Consider the following 16,862-nt stretch of genomic DNA (forward strand, 5'->3'; position numbering starts at 1 on the left):
TTCTACTATTTATTGTGTTTAAATATTTTTCCTATTAAAAATATTTTGGAAACCCCTTTGATCTTTAGAAAGTAACAACAATTAAAAAGAGCAGAAGAAAATGTTCCAAAGCAAGGAGGGACACACAGAAATCCAAAAACATAATTCATAAAGTTATAGTAAACATTAAAGTATTCAAAGTGCAAAATGGAATATATGACCCTATAAAAGGACATAAATAATTGCTCCTAATTCTTAAAATCAATGTACTATGTGTAAAAGAAAATATATCTATTTCCAGTCATTTCTAAAAGTATGGATCAAAAGGAATAGCATTTCAGTATCACACATTATTGCAATATAATGAAACCTCCCACAAAAGAGACATCATTGCAAAGAGGAGGAAAAGGTGTTTTTAAGCCTTGTTGAAAACCTGCAAAATATTTGCTTTCAAGGAAGGAAGTAGGTGTGAAGAGAGATTGGGGCCTCCAAGCGTCGTCTCACAGCAGTTGAAGCCGCAGCCAGAAAAGCCTGCAAGCGCAGGTGCAATCATCCCAGGATCAACGCCTCTTTAGTGAATGAGACCTTCAAAGATCATTTCTGGGATTGATTGGCGGATTTGCCAATCAATCGACATAATCAGCCAATGGGAAGCGTTGGATGAGGCCAAGGTGGAGGGATGGAAACCTTCATGCTTCACTTTCTCCTTCATGTCCTTCTCTCTGGCTGGTTGGCTGTCAATCAAATCCAAATGAGGCTTACCCTGCAGCTGACACCATATCAGATGAGATGTTCTTGACTTTAACTATTAGAAGGCTGAGCCAGTACTATCAGTGGTCAAAGATTTTTGGGATTAGAAGTTCCAAACATCTGGAGGGCCAAAGCTTGAGAACCACTGCACTCCATACAACCCTAGTCTGCTGCTGTATTTTCAGATTGTGTAACTGATAATCGTTCATAGCATAGATACTGCCTTCAATCATTGAATTGGGTCCAAACTCCATGAACAAACAGATTTAATGGATGCTCCGTAATGGTGGGAAAGGCAGGAAAAAGTTTTCACTAATTCAACCCAACTCCCAGCACCCTGCAATCTCTATTCCTGCCTCTCATCATGATCCAGTGGCCCCTTCAATCTTTTAAGGTAAATTTTCAGGGGCATAAGAGGCAAGACGGGTTGTCAAAAAAAACCCAATTCATTCTAGTTTTTGTGGATAACTTTGCCAGGTATACTTTTTATACAGCAGGTAGTGCAAATTCTCTTTCAATGTGAGGCTAGTTTGCATCTCTGTCGAGGGATATGAAATACAGTAGATTCAAAGTGTTGTGACGGCTAACTCTGGGGACAACCTGAGTTACCTTGAAAATTAAATATTTCCCCTTTCAACCAGTTTGAAGTTGCATTCATTTGTGAGCCTTGCATGAAATAGTGCTAATTGCTAGTTTTGTTTTCAAGTGGAATTCCGTATCTATAAGCACAACTTATTTTATGCAGTATTCATGTTTAGCCTAGATTTTTAAAGCAGTTATCTCAATAAACAACTATTGTGGTGCATTCTGATATGAAATAATGAAATTTGGTACTGCCCTAAATATGTACAGATTTTTTATTAATTACAAAAGCTTACTGGCATAGGACCCTGATAGTCTTATGATGTAAATTAAAAATACCTTATTCCATCATGAAACTGTAGATTTAGCATGGATCACTCATGTTCTTAATGGTAAGGATGACAGGAAAATTAGTTCTCAGATTGGACAGTGAGTAATTTTAGGAATTTTCGTCCTGTTATGAGAAAGTGTGTGACTTGTTCTGCACCAGATTCACACATTTCCCCCATAGAAAACAGCAAGATTTTTGCATAGAATTTTGGATTATTTGCACATCAAATCCATTTCTTTTGGGCTCATCTGCTAACAGATCTCAGACAGTGGTGCATTTCTACAGAGTCTCTATTGATATATATCTGGAGTCAATCAGCAAAAGTAGGTTCTGTTGGCAGAAAAGACTTGTGCCTAATTCCAACCCCATTAAAAACAGGGCATCTTTTAAGACGAAATTCCACTTTTTAAACTTTTAGTCAAGCCACATTCCTATAAAACTAAGTAAAAAAATACAACTATAATTCAGAAAACAATAAAATCCCTGATCAAGTTCCAACAATAATGTACCTGAGTTATACTTTGGTAAAATGCGCTACAGCTAATTATTTGGAATTGGTTGTTTCTAAACTTTGTGTGATATCTGATTTCTAGATATGGTTATTACTGTTCTGGTTGTCCGTAATTACGACATGAAAATTTCTTTGTGTAATTCATTGATTTGGCTATTGGAAATTGACAGAGGTAAAGTATTTAACATTTTAACAAGTTAAATAATTAGTTTTCCCATTACTGTTTATAAGATGCCCCAAAACCTTCCCCATCACTCAGAGCTATACTTTCCAGCGTTCCCCGAACAGCAGGACTGATTATAAAATCAGCAGTTCTGTGGCGCCGATACTCGTTTGATGTTGTTTCAAAACCAATATGGAAACGTGCCTTTAATTCTTTTAACAGAAGTAAATTAGGATGTTGAATGAGTACATTTTAAATGGAATGATTTCTGTTTTCTCAGGCTGTCTACATGTTCTATGCTTTGGCTATTGTCTGCGATGATTTCTTTGTTCCTTCATTGGAAAAGATTTGCGAAGTAAGTATCTAGTACAATCTCATATTTATTAACAGACTGTATGGAATCAGAACTGTATTCTTTCCTTTACATATCCCCATGTTTAGTTTTAAATGGCTTGATCATTTGATTGGTAGTTAGGTAAGTAGGTAGACAAAATTGCTTTCTCATGAATGAGATTTACAATATATATTTGCAACACTTCACATTTTTAACAAGTCAGAAAGATCCTTTATAGCTGCAAGACAATGTGTCCATTAGCAAGAATCAAAGGCCAAGTTGCTTCGATGTAAGAAAAAATGTACTTATTTGTAAAATGCATTTTTCTACAAAAGCTTTGCAAAATTTTGTGTAAAGGTTTAGAAATGCAAAAAAAAAAAATTAAAAATATGTATTCTTTTCCAGTAAAGAGCAAACAAGAATGGGAAAACATATAATGTTGTATGTGGAGAAAACCTATAAGAATTTTCATGTTCATGTGTAAAAAAAATACACCAAGCTTTACTTCCACATTGTTTTCAAAATTAATTATAGCAATAGGATCAAACTCTACAAGGAATGTCAATAAGTTGGTTTGAAGACAAATAGCACTGAGCCTTTTAATTCCATCAGATTTTCAATAATTTGGGAATCATATGGAGTTGTATAATGAATAGCTGTTGTTAGATTTGGCCTTCATTGATTTCTCTTATTCCATTTATAGTAATATGTTACTGGCCACCAGTACATTTTATAGGTAGCATAGTAGCAATATGAAACCTTATCAGGCCAATTAAATTAGATGCAGATGATCAAGATGGTTTTAAACAGTGCATTTTAATATTGAGGCAAATGTTTTTAATGTTTACGTATCCATATAATGAACGCATGTCCTGGCCGTTTGTGTGTTGTGCTCCGCCCTGAGTCCCCTTCGGGGTGAGAAGGGTGGAATATAAATGTTTTAAATAAATAAATAATAGCATGAGTTTTGTGGAGAATCATATATTGATTCTTATGCATAATATATCCCTGTCACCCATGCCTCAGGTTTTTATACATACTGTTTCTGATCTGAGATCTGCACAGAGCTAAAACTGCTAATAGAAACAGTTCAGTAGAGGAAAACATAAATGGACCAACTGATACACAGAAGGTATGAGCAGCATTGGCCATCCTTTGGAGAAGAAGAATAGTCATATAATTGGCTTACTCCATATTATTTCATGTGTGTAGATGTTATTAGAGTGGTATGGAATGGCATCACAAAAAGCAGCCACAACCGTCCTATTCTGGTGTAGAACTAATTGTGTGAGCCTAGTTGCAAATCTTTTGAACATCTCCATTCTCCTGCTATCTCAAAATGATAGGAGAAGAAATTATTAGAAGAAAGATTCTCCCCCACTTTATCTCATATGGCCTTTTCCTCTCCCCCTCTCTCTATTTTTATTTTTGGTTGCGATTATATGCATTTTCTCTTCCTCCGCAGCGCCTGCACCTCAGTGAAGATGTGGCAGGAGCAACATTCATGGCAGCTGGTAGCTCTGCTCCAGAACTGTTTACATCTGTCATAGGTAATTACTAAATTGCCAATTTCTTGCTGTCATTTGTGAAAACAAGCACAGCTATTTATAGTTTTGTTTTGGTCCTTCCAAGGTATGTGTAAAAATTGCCAATACTGTTGGAAGAGCAAACCTATTCTACCAGTAAAAGTGACAAAATGATACCGTCGACATTTGTGGTATCCTTTGCCTGTGCATGGGCAAGTTGTTACAAAGCCAATAATATTCAGATGTTGCACAATGTATTATTTTATTAGGTTCTTGTGGGTTTTTTCGGGCTATATGCCCATGTTCTAGAGGCATTTTCTCCTGACGTTTTGCCTGCATCTATGGCAAGCATCCTCAGAGGTAGTGAGGTCTATTGGAATTAGGAAAATGGATTTTATATATCTGTGGAATTACTGGGGTGGGGCAAAGAGCTCTTCTCTGCTGGAGCTAGGTGTGAATGTTTCAACTGACCACCTTCATTAGCATTTGAAGGTCTGGCTGAGCCTGGGGAATCTTTTGTTGAGAGGTGTTAAGATGTGCCTGGTTGTTTCCTCTCTGCTGTTTTGCTGTTGTAATTTTAGAGTTTTTTAATACTGGTAGCCAGATATTGTTCATTTTCATGGTCTCCTCCTTTCTGTTGAAATTGTCCACATGCTTGTGGATTTCAATGGCTTCTCTGTGTAGTCTAACATGGTGGTTATTGGAGTGGTCCAGCATTTCTGTGCTCTCAAATAATATGCTGTGTCCAGGCTGGTTCATCAGGTGCTCTGCTATGGCTGACTTCTCTGGTTGAAGTAGTCTGCAGTGCCTTTCATGTTCCTTGATTCGTGTTTGGGCGCTGCGTTTGGTGGTCCCTATGTAGACTTGTCCATAGCTGCATGGTACACGGTAGACTCCCGCAGAGGTGAGAGGATCCCTTTTGTCCTTTGCTGAACGTAGCATTTGTTGGATTTTCTTGGTGGGTCTGTAGATAGTTTGTATGTTGTGTTTCCTTATCAGCTTCCCTATGCGATCAGTGGTTCCCTTGATGTATGGCAGGAACACTTTTCCTCTGGGAGGATCTTCATCTTTACTCTTGTGGCTTCTTCTTGGTCTTGCAGCTCTTCTGATGTCTGAGGTGGAGTATCCATTGGCCTGTAGAGCCCAGTTGAGGTGGTTTAGTTCATCTTGGAGGAGGTGGGGTTCACAGATTCTTTTTGCACTGTCTGCCAAGGCTTTAATGGTGCTTCTTTTTTTACTTGGGTGATGGTTGGAGTTTTTATGTAGATATCTATCTGTGTCTGTGGCTTGTCCTTCAGCTGGAAATTACTTTGATGCCCCCCTTTCTAAAAATTTGTTGATTGCTATGGCAAAGATAATGAAGGGGGTCGCTTTCCGCTGAGTCACAGAGCACTTAATTCACATTCATAATGTTCCTGGCATTTTCACAAAAGATCTTGGGTATAACTTTTAAATGCTTTAGAAGGTGACTAGGGAATGAGCTTGTTCATTTATTCCTGTTTTCCTCTGGGGTGAAAGTAGGGCTAAGGAAGGGTGTATATAAGTGCATTTGCAGTAGGACGCATTTGAGGACACATTGTAAGGCCATGTTGAACAACAAGTGTTAAACTAAAATACCTTGGGGCAAAGGAAAGGGTACTTTGAAAATAGTTGGCCTTCTTGTTAAGGAAATAAGATTACCAAAAGCAGTATTCCCACAAGGAAGTGTGCCATGCCGTTTCTCTATTGTGAATCATGATTCTGAGAAGGAAATATCATATGTTCTGGGAGTGGCAAGTGCTAGTGCTTTGTCTCTCTGGCTTTAGATTTAACTGCCAAGCTCATCTATGATTATGAAGGAGGAAAGAAGCCAATAGTACTAAATGCAATTAGATACTTGTTAAGGAATGTGTTGCAAAATGCTCTTTGCTAGCACATCCTCCCAGCTCAAAAATAAGCCACAATTTGGCACAAATAATCTATGTAATGGAATATGCAAAGGTTTATTGTTGTGCTTTCTCTTGGGAATGACCAGCAGCACCATATATTTTTATCTTCAAACATTATGGTGCATACTTAGATCTATACTGGACTGGAATGTCCATTCAAGGAAAATGAATTTCCTGTGCAGATATAAATTCATATTGTTCAGATAAACTACTCAGGCTTTTTATTTCACAAGTGGATAGAATAGTTGGTATTACAGAATATACCAGAATTAAATTATATCTTATACCTGTTACCAGAGAACCCATCAAACCTACTAAAATCTGACAAATCTTTTAACCACCCATGGGATTCAATTTTGTTTATTTATTTATTTACGATATTTCTATCCCGCCTTTCTCAAGCTCGAAGGCGACGCAAGGCGGCTTACAAATTGGCAGCAATTTGATTTCATAACAACCCACAATATACAAATAAAACATTTAAAACAGCATTATAAAACCAATATAAATCAACACAAGTTGATTTGGCCCATGTTTTCACTTGCTTACTCTGATGTCAGTCCTGAGCATTACGTTCCAGGCTGGACCTAGATCGACCATAATGGTGACTACATGCACCAATCCAAACTCATTGTGATTTTATTTATTGTGTCATCAGCAACCAGACATTTGTATTACATTTTTAACAAAAACAAACAAACAAACAAACTCATTGTGATGCTGCAGCAGTATCCATCTAGTCCACCTATGCAGAGACCACGTCAGCCTCAGTGGCCCTTGTTTCACTACCATTGCTCCTCACAAACCACAGAGTTCCTTTCAAGTGCCTGATAGTCATGGTTGTGTCTCTGAGGTCATTACAAGGTTCATGCAATCAGCAAGTAGAGGGCAGAGCAATTTCCTCCTTACTGTTTGCATAGGTGCAATGGCCAGGCACTCACAAGGGGCTCTGTGGCCAGTGAGGAGTGACAGTGGTGACTTGAGATTGACGCATCTTCTTTGAAGTGCTAAGAAGTGCAGATAAAGGGTGATGGTGGAAGTGTATGTGAATTTTTAAAAAATCAAACTATGCAGCTGATGACATTCTAGGATTTGGTCAAGTTAAGGGCTACTTACTAGAGCTCACTGTGCATTGTGAAAACTACCCGGGCCAGTTTGGGATAACCATGTTTTTATATGTAGATATGTGGTCAGAATATGGTATAGTGTTCTACTGAGATAGAATGGACTGTATGATGTAGTTAAGAGGAAAATGTGTCACCTAGGAATTGCATTGCACTTACTTGAGCCCGGACCCAGCTCTCCGATTCTGTTTTTTCAGCCATGATATTGCTTTTATGTTGTTGCTGTTGTGACTGTGTGATTTTTTATTTGATTATTTTTAATGCTGTTGTTTTATCTGTGATTTTGGGCTTGTCTCCATGTAAGCCAGCCTGAGTCCCCAGGGGGAGATGGTGGCGGGATATAAAAATAAAGTTGTTATTGTTGTTGTTGTTGTTGTTATATTTCCAGTGTTGAATACGCAACAAACAACATTCCATTCTATGTCAGAAAAAGTTATGCCTGCTTGGAAGGGACCTTATTTATTTATTTTTATTTATTTCCTATATTTATACCCCGCCCTTCTCCCCCTGAAGGGGGACTCAAGGTTACTGATCCCTAACTTGTGTTTTTTGTTTAGTGTTACTTTTTGCTTTAATACAATAGCATTAAAAATAGCATCCCTTCCCTGCCTACATACATTTATATCCTGAAGAGGGACAGTCCATATTGTAACCTTTGGCTGCCGTTCATTCTCCGGTCCCAATTCAAGGTGCAGGTGCTCACCTAAAAAGCCCTAAACGGTTTGGGACCCGCCTACCTGCGTGACCGCGTCTCCGTATATGAACCCACACGATTCCTCCGTTCATCTGGAGAGGCCCTGCTCACGATACCACCTGTGTCGTAAGCGCGTTTGGTGGGGACGAGGGACAGGGCCTTCTCTGTGGTAGCCCCCGACTCTGGAACTCTCTCCCCAAGGACATGAGACAAACCCCAATGTTGGCAGTCTTTAGGAAGAGCTTGAAGACCTGGCTGTTCCAGTGTGCCTTTCCAGAATAGAAAACTCCCAGCATCATGTCCCAAACACACTTTATTAGAGATTTAAGATTGCCTGCACACTGCACCTACCCTAAAATCCTTACATTTCACCTGTCATGTCCAGCACTTTTAATTTTATTCATTACATTTGGCCCGGCCCTTAGTTTTAAATGTGTCATGATGTTATTGTTTTAATGTTTTACTGTTATTGCTTCAATGTTTATTGGTTTGCTTTATGAGTTTTATTGTTGTATTTGTTATGCTGTTGTTTTATTGAGGGCCTTGACCTTTGTAAACCGCACTGAGTCCTTTGGGAGATGTTAGCGGGGTACAAATAAAGTTAATAATAATAATAATAATAATAATAATAATAATAATAAATAACCTCATTTTGATGTGCTAACAGGTGATAAGCCTTTGCTTTTATTTTTCTTGCCCTGAATTTCCATTGCACTTCCTACTGAAATGAATTCAACAGTGATCATGCAAAAATCACATATGGGTTATAAAACATCTTCTGTACTTCACTCTGTGCTAAAAGAGATGCTGTATTTTTTCCTATCTCATGGTACCTCAAGAAAAATACCTATAGTTATTTTCTGTTAAAGTGTGATAAGAAATTTTGCCTGTCTTTAGACTGCCTGCCTATTCTGACTGACACAGAATGCCTTAAAATTATTTTCCCTTAGGTGTGTTTATCACAAAAGGAGATGTTGGTGTGGGAACAATTGTTGGCTCTGCCGTGTTCAACATTCTATGTATAATTGGGGTTTGTGGCCTCTTCGCGGGGCAGGTAAGATAATTCATGGAATTAAAAAATGATATTACAACTTTTTCCAGTTATTACATGCTAGAGCTTGAGTCAAAGGCACCAGTACTTTGGTGGTGCTATATATTCAAACATAGTTATGAGCTGAAATAATGTAAACTTGGGATTTTCCAGTTCAAAACATATCACTGCTATAGTATTGCCATCATCATCTTTATAGGATTTTAGGGAGGTTCGGAGTGCTTCATGTACAGTACTTTGCATAACCGTGGAACATAAGTCAGCATTATTATTCCCATATTGAATGTGTTAGGGATTTTTCTTCACTGGAACCATTCCACATTTCTTTGACATTGAATTTTCACAATCAGCTGAAAGTTGAATAAAAACATAAGTTCAGTACAAGTCTTAATATAGTACTATAATATCCAATAATAATCCTTTCCCCTGGCCAAGATTTTTCTACAGTTTCAAAGGAAACCAGACAAATTTCTCAAAGGTCTTTTCCAATGTTAAGAAAAAAGCACTATGAGAGGCATCAATGAAACATCCTGTACACATCTTCTGATACACAATGTTGCACACTAGCATTGAAACACCTTTTCACCCAGCACCACACCAGAGTCTAGTAATTCTATCTAAAAATGTTTCTTAATGAAAGTAGAAAAAAAGGGGGAAAGGGGAAATTCCAAAATGATCAGTAGAATAGAAAATACAAAATAACTGTAATCCAAAAATGACAAGGAACATAAAGTCAAGAAAATCAAAATTCACAGCAGTCTTCCAAACATAAATCCATGAACATGAAAACAGGAACCTTTCCAAGGTAAACTCTCCAAGGAAATACAGGCATAAGCAAGAACAGGAAAGTTGAGAACTTGAGAGGAGAAACATGACAGCAATCTCCTATAGCAACGTTGTCTCCTCTGAAACCAAACCATTTAAACCCTCTAAGATACCCATGACATCATGCCCAACACATCTGGACTTCAGGGTCTTATCTCAGATCCCCTGAGAATATCTAGTTTGCCTGTTTTTCACTCCCTGCGTTCTCGGGTCTAATCTAGTCTCCCTGGAAAACTCCTCATCTGCCCAAAGCCTTTTTTCAAGAGAACTGGAACTTTCACTTTCCCTTGTTGCCTAGGAACGAGCACAAGTATCCAAAACATAGGCCTCGTCTGCCTGCAGTTCTCTCCGATCATTCACAGACTCCTCACTTTTAAATCCATCACCCCCTCATCCTCTGAACCTTCAGAATAATCCTCTAATCCTTGCCGGACTACGACAAATAGCAATCGACAGGCTATACATTGCTCCCCATTTCATATTCAATTGGAAACAAAAGCATTTTCAAACACAATGGTTTTGAGAAAAAGCAAGCGAACAGCAAATCACCTCAAGTGTGCTTTGCCACTTGATGAGTTCAAGCGCCAATTATAAGTTTGATAGAAGAGCATAGGACATTGTTTTTCAAAAGTAACACATCGGTATTGCGTTTGAAAAACGGATGTGTTGTTACCAAAATATGCATTAACACCCCCATATCCATGGGTCTGGTCCCTGGAAGTTCACCTATTGGCATCCAGCAAAAATATATTCTCTAGGAAGTTTCTAGGTCTTCCAGGCAATCCCATTTATTTATTTGCAGTATTTATAACCTGCCCTTCTCACTCCAAAGGGGACTCAGAGTGGCTTTAGAGAATATACAAACATATGGCAAACATTTAATGCCAATTATACACTTAACCAGAAATGACTTGCAGTTTCTCAAGTCGCTCCTGACACGAAAAAACAAGGACAGACAACCAGTGGTAAAGGCAGTTGTTCCAGCAGTTTCCATCATTTTGAAAGCTGTGCTCAACTCCGGGAATGGGGGGGGGGGGGTGCTGTTGCTCCATCTTCCATGCCGAGGAGCTTTCCTCCCCGCTTAATGGTGTCTTTATTACCTCCCCGCTAAAAGAGGTACCTATTTATCTACTCACATTTCTGCTTTCGACCTGCTAGGCGAGCTGGGGCTCACAGTGGGTGCTCATCCTGACCCAGGATCAAACTGTTGACCTTTCAAACGACAAGATTTTTCTGCAGCTAAGCCCATGGTATACTGTCTCTCTAGAAATATTCTAGGTCTTCCAGGGAAGCTTTATGGTAACTTCCAGAGGAAGTCGTTCATTTGTATAGGATTCTGTATTATCCACATGCTTAATTTTTTTAATGGCTTTTGGTATTAATGTATAGGTCTGGAAATTATAGTAAAAAATTAACCCCCTAACCCTAAGTTGTTTTATCCATTGATTCTCAATGGCAGTCGTAGTGCCTATCTCAGTGGATTCATTCTTTTGCAGTTGCGTTCTCAACTCATCTATGTTTAGATACACACATGTTATAGACCCACCTCATATCTATGGGATTCCCTCCTCTTGGAAGGGCCATCTAGGAACATGCTGCCAAGCATAGAAGGCAATCCTTCCCCTTCTCCCTGTTTTGACTATGAAAAGTGATACAGGCCTTACATGTTTTACAGAGAATGCCTTCAGGGGCTTTTCAGTAAGATGGGATCATATAACTCAGCATGGCATAGGTCTGTATTCAGATATTTAATCTATGCTGCGGATGTAGAATTGAAGCTATACGGAATTGTTTAAAACATCTCATGCTAGCAATGACATTTAATTATAATAACTATAAGATTCCCGAACAAGTACTGTGTCTGCTATAATTGCCATTTCAATATTTTAATTTAGCCAAGTGTTAACTTATGATGGCTTTACAGTAGAACTGCTCTGATGATTATAGCATAGGGCATTGAATGTAGCCGGTTCTAAATTGCTGAATTCAGAACTAACTGTGTTCAAAGCAGCTTTGTGGAAAGTAGTGATCTATGGAATTTTTTGCAGATTTTGTCTCTGGTTTGTGAGGCAAAAAACAAAGCAGAGCATCAGTCGTATCTCAATTCAAATGTCAGGATAAGTACTCTATAAACTCATATATAAGCCAAGGAATTTTAGTCAAAAAATCAGTGGAGAACAAAATCTATTATTTTGACTCACAAACTTGCCTCCGACTCATATACAGGTGTATATACAAGTCCTCAAAAACAAGTTTTAGACACACCGAGCAATGCTACTTGTTATAGTAAAAGAAACAAGAACATGGCACTCATGTCACTTTGCAGAGTTGTTATGCCCCCATTACTCCCTAGGTTACAGGTCAAGTAATTACTTCTAACTAACTATTTCTAAGTTCTCCCAGGAGAACAACTCATTAAACACACTTAGTGAGCGTAATTCTACAGTAAAGAGCGGCTGTGAAAGCAAATCAGTTGACCCTCACCTTGTTAGTGAGGACAGTGTTAGAATCCCTTATTGGTTTCCTGATTGTGTCTGGTTTATTTTGAACTGCAGTTGTGTGGGCTGAGCCTGAGAGGACATTCTGGCTTGTCTAAAAAGTTTTGAGGCAGGGTTTTTGTTGGGGGAAACGTAAGGTCTTCCTTTTCATCAACCAGCTGGCCCAGCCACCACAATAGTAACCTTTGCATCAGCCACAGTTCCGTTGGGACAATGCATATTAAATATGTTAATACCAATAACTTGGAATTGTCATACGAGTTTTGGAGTCTGTCTAATGTTTTCTAAAGCCTGCCAGATGTTTTTATATCAAAAGGCTTAATGGATACAGTTGTTCCTGCTGTCAGCAGGGACTGCTTTGATATTTAATAATGCTTAGCCTGGCGTTTGAACTTTATTCGGTAGTGAGAGGGGGACTAGGGGACAATGTATGTCCTCTACTAATACCACAAAATAACATCCTTATTTGTTTAGATTGTTAAAATATTTCTAGACCACCTGTTGTCTTTTCATACACCAAGACATTAACTATTAACCTTCTGCAACAACAATAACAACATAAAATGTGTGTTTGTAAGAACCATAGTTCCAAGGCCATGAAACCTATATATCTGTAAAAAAAATTGCATACTAAGAAGAGAATGTGGGTTTGCACAGGAGTACTATTGGGTGGCTTTTTATACATTCATGTTTTATTTGTAATTAATTGAAATGTTTCTTGTGTTTAATGTCTGCACTATTGTCTTCATTCACTAGGTAGCATATTTACCATATATTCCAGGGTACAACACAACTGGGGCTATAAGATGACCCCCCAACTTTACAGAGCAAAATAGAGAGTTGGGGATATACTCGCCGTTTAAGACGACTCCCCAAACCAGGCTCCGGTGCTCCGCAGGCTGCTTCCTTCTTTCTGGCCAGACCTCGTGCGAAGTGCCTCTTCTCCCACGAGACAACGTTGTCTTTCAGGAGAAGAGGCACTTCGCGCAAGGCCTGGACAGAAAGGAGAGTGGCCTGAGCAGCACGGGAAGCAGCCTAGGGACCCGACCGCCAACAAAGGAGAGGCCTGGGCCTGAGCAAGAAGGCAGCCAGGAAGCAAGGAAGGATGGGGAGCCTGCCTGGGAGGACACCATAAGCCAAGGCAGAGGAGGAGGAGGAGGAAGGGAGCCCGAGGCCAAGGCAGCCATAGTCTGTAATTTTATTATTATTTTAATTTTATACCCGGCGTACTAGATGACCTCCAAAATTTTATAAGGTTTTACGTGGCTAAAAAGGCATCTAGTACCCCAGAATATACTGTACCTTTTTGTGTTTGGGTCTGCAGTCAACACAATTTGAAGTTGGTATTAGTCTGAAGGATGAAGTTATACGGCTGCACCTTCCATAGCATGTTGAAAAATAATTAGATTAGAGGACATGTTAAACTATAAGCATGTGTGCACTTCACATACCCATTTACAAACACATACACCAGCAACTCACAATCCCTAGAATTCCATTTCATTGGACTGCAGTAAGATGCAGTTTTCCCTATATACAGTGTTCCCTTGCTACTTTACGGTTCGCTTTTAGCGGACTCTGTTTCAGGGGTTTTTGAAAATATTAATTAAAATATAAAATATTACATCCAGTGGAGGCCAGGGACCCCGGAAGTGCGGCGGCCTGAGGCGCAGCGGGGAAGGCCTACCTCCCTGGCCTGCTGCTGCCTGCGTAGCTCCGGAGACTCTGCAGGGGTCTGCAGAGGCCAGGGAGGCAGGCAGGCACCGTTGAGATGGGCCGGGAGGCGGGTAAGGAAGCGCGGGTAAGAAAATAATACATAAAATAATGTATAAATATTAAAATTAATATGGCATCCCTACTTCACAGATTTTCACTTATTGCGGGTGGTCCTGGAATGGAACCCCTGCAATAAGTGAGGAAACTGCCGACCTTTCGGTCAGCAAGTTCAGCAACTCAGTGGTTTAACCCGCTGCACCACCAGGGGCTCCAGAAGCTACTTCATATAAATAATAATTAGATGTAAAATTTGAAAAATATACATTCACAATTTTTTACAAAGCAGTCCAAATGAACCATGGGTTGTGTCCTTAGGTAAAGTTTGAAGCTGAGGTGACATAGCAGATGAAGTACCTGTTGTAACTTCCGTTTAAATATGACTTCTGTCACCCTCGATTTCCTTCTTGTTGTGTTGTTATTGTTGTTCTCCTGCCAGTTAAACTGTCTTTGTTTAGGACACTCTGGAATAATGTCATGTTTGGATTTTGGTACAAGGAAAGGCCGAGTCACATAAAAGAGTTAATAAAGCAGATGTATTGTAAATGGCAGTGGAATCCTTACGTAAAACTCACAGTGATGTTAATCAGGCCAAAGAGAAAGGAGAACTGCTCAAGGAAGATGGCTTTTGATCTAATATGCCATCTGTCCTCCGGGCTGCTAAAGCCAAACAGGCATATCACAGCAATTACACAACAGCAGTTTTGCAATCATCATGTAGTAATCTCATGGAGGGCGATTTACTATAGGAATGGAAATAGGTTGTTAATTGCATTATCTTAACTAAAAATAAGAATCGGGTACCATTTTAAAACAAAAAAATGCCCCCACACTTGATAAAGATTAAAACTTGGGGGGAAGGGGCATTAGGGAGCATACACCCCAGTTCAGAATTATTCTGCAGCACATTATGAAGCCGATTCAGCTCTTTGCTGTATCCCTAACCACTCGCTCTTCCTTCTCAGCTGAACTGAGATAGTAATAGCGGCAGAGGCTGAATTTTTAAGGCTTGGAAGAATGTCCATTATCGCCAGATAGCATCATTTCCAGGGCACCAAAGACGAAATGGAAGGCATTCAAAACTACATATCCAAAACTTTCTAGCAGCTGTCAGCACCAACTTACTTATACATTTCCTGGTCCCTCTTCATCTCAGAAAAGTATACTTTGAGGAAGAAGGGGTGACAAATGGTGGAGATGTATTGTCGAAGGCTTTCATGGCCGGAATCACTGGGTTGTTGTAGGTTTTTCAGGGCTATATGGCCATGTTCTGGAGGCAATTTTTCTCCTGACATTTCACCTGCATCTATGGCAAGCATCCTCAGAGGTAGTGAGGTTGAGCACTGGAAAAACCTACACCAACCCAAATGGTGCAGAGTTGGACTTTTGCTGCTCAGGCATCATGAACCAAACATGATTTCTCAGTGATATCTAAAACTTTCTCTGATGGTTCTCAGAAAGTGCTCAGACACACCAAGCCTATCACATAGCAAGCCAGTGGGAGGGATATCTGCTTGTTAAAAAATAATTTTAAACATCCTGTCCCGACTGTTTTTCCTCTTTGCAGTAAAAAAGAGTAATAAAGAATATTCTACAGTGTTCTCATCCTTGTTCCATTTTCTAGATTGACTTTTTAGACATGTTGAAACACACTGTTGAGATGTATTGTCGAAGGCTTTCATGGATGGAATCACTAGGTTCTTGTGGGTTTTTTCGGGCTATAGAGCCATGTTCTAGAGGCATTTCTCCTGACGTTTCGCCTGCATCTATGGCAAGCATCCTCAGAGGTAGTGAGGTGTTGAGAAGTTGAGAAGTTGAGAAGTTGGCAACACTTGTAAGGTTCTCAGTTCCTGCATGAGAACAAGTCCTTTATTTGTTGCCAGCCTTTCTGCCATTTGTGTAAGATCTCTCTGTGAAAAACTAGATCTTTTTCTTTTTGTGGAGCAAAGCAGACACACTCAGTGAGCACAGAAGGACAGGATTTTCAAAGAAAAAGATGCAAGTGACTTATTCCATCCCTGTCAATCATTGTGTAAAAACTATTCACTCAAGTTTGTGCACCCAATAATAATAATAATAATAATAATAATAATAATAATAATAATAATAGAAAAGCAATAACAGAAAAACAAGAAAACTCATGACCATTCATAATTCACTACATCCTTGCAGTGATGTTGACCAGCTCTATCTGCCTAGAAAGTTCTGGTGGCAGAGGACTATTACAAGTAAAACAAGCAGTCGAAGAAGAAAACACGCCTTGGCAGAATATGTCAAGGAAAGCCAAGAACCTGCTTTAATTGAAGTCAATAATCAGAAACTTTTCAAAGCACAGTAGACACAGAACTAGTACAAGAAAACTGCACTAAAAACAGAGCTGACAGCTGGCACAACAAAGCATTGCATGGGCAGTTCCTTGACAAAATTAAAGGAAAAGTCGATAAGGAGAAGACCTGGTTATGGCTCATGAATGGAACCTTGAAGAAGGAGACAGAAGGCCTCCTGATTCTTGCAGCCCAGGAGCAAGCCATCAGAACCAATGCAATTAAGGCCAGGATCGAAAAATCAGCGGATGACCCAAAATGCAGACTGTGCAAGGAAACTGATGAAACCATGGACCATATCCTCAGCTGCTGCAAGAAAATTGCACAGACGGACTACAAACAAAGACACAACTCTGTGGCCCAGATGATTCACTGGAACTTATGTCACAAGTACCAACTGCCAGCAGCAAAGAAGTGGTGGGATCATAAACCAAAGTTTGGATTTTTGATGTCACCATACCAGGTGACA

The 16,862-nt window shown here is 39.4% G+C and overlaps 1 protein-coding gene across 2 annotated transcripts in view; it reads left to right on the forward strand.

The window, feature by feature from the left end:
* The window catches only part of SLC24A3 (solute carrier family 24 member 3), a 241,088-nt gene that overhangs the window by 183,184 nt on the left and 41,042 nt on the right, over positions 1–16,862 (forward strand). For both annotated transcript variants that reach the window (XM_060774095.2, XM_060774094.2), the window contains exons 4-6: positions 2,597–2,671; positions 4,116–4,200; positions 8,873–8,976. In XM_060774095.2, the coding sequence (XP_060630078.2) occupies positions 2,597–2,671; positions 4,116–4,200; positions 8,873–8,976 (264 nt within the window). The remainder of the gene's footprint in view (positions 1–2,596; positions 2,672–4,115; positions 4,201–8,872; positions 8,977–16,862) is intronic.

Source organism: Anolis sagrei, chromosome 4 (assembly GCF_037176765.1).
Source record: "Anolis sagrei isolate rAnoSag1 chromosome 4, rAnoSag1.mat, whole genome shotgun sequence".
Classification (NCBI taxonomy): domain Eukaryota; kingdom Metazoa; phylum Chordata; class Lepidosauria; order Squamata; family Dactyloidae; genus Anolis; species Anolis sagrei.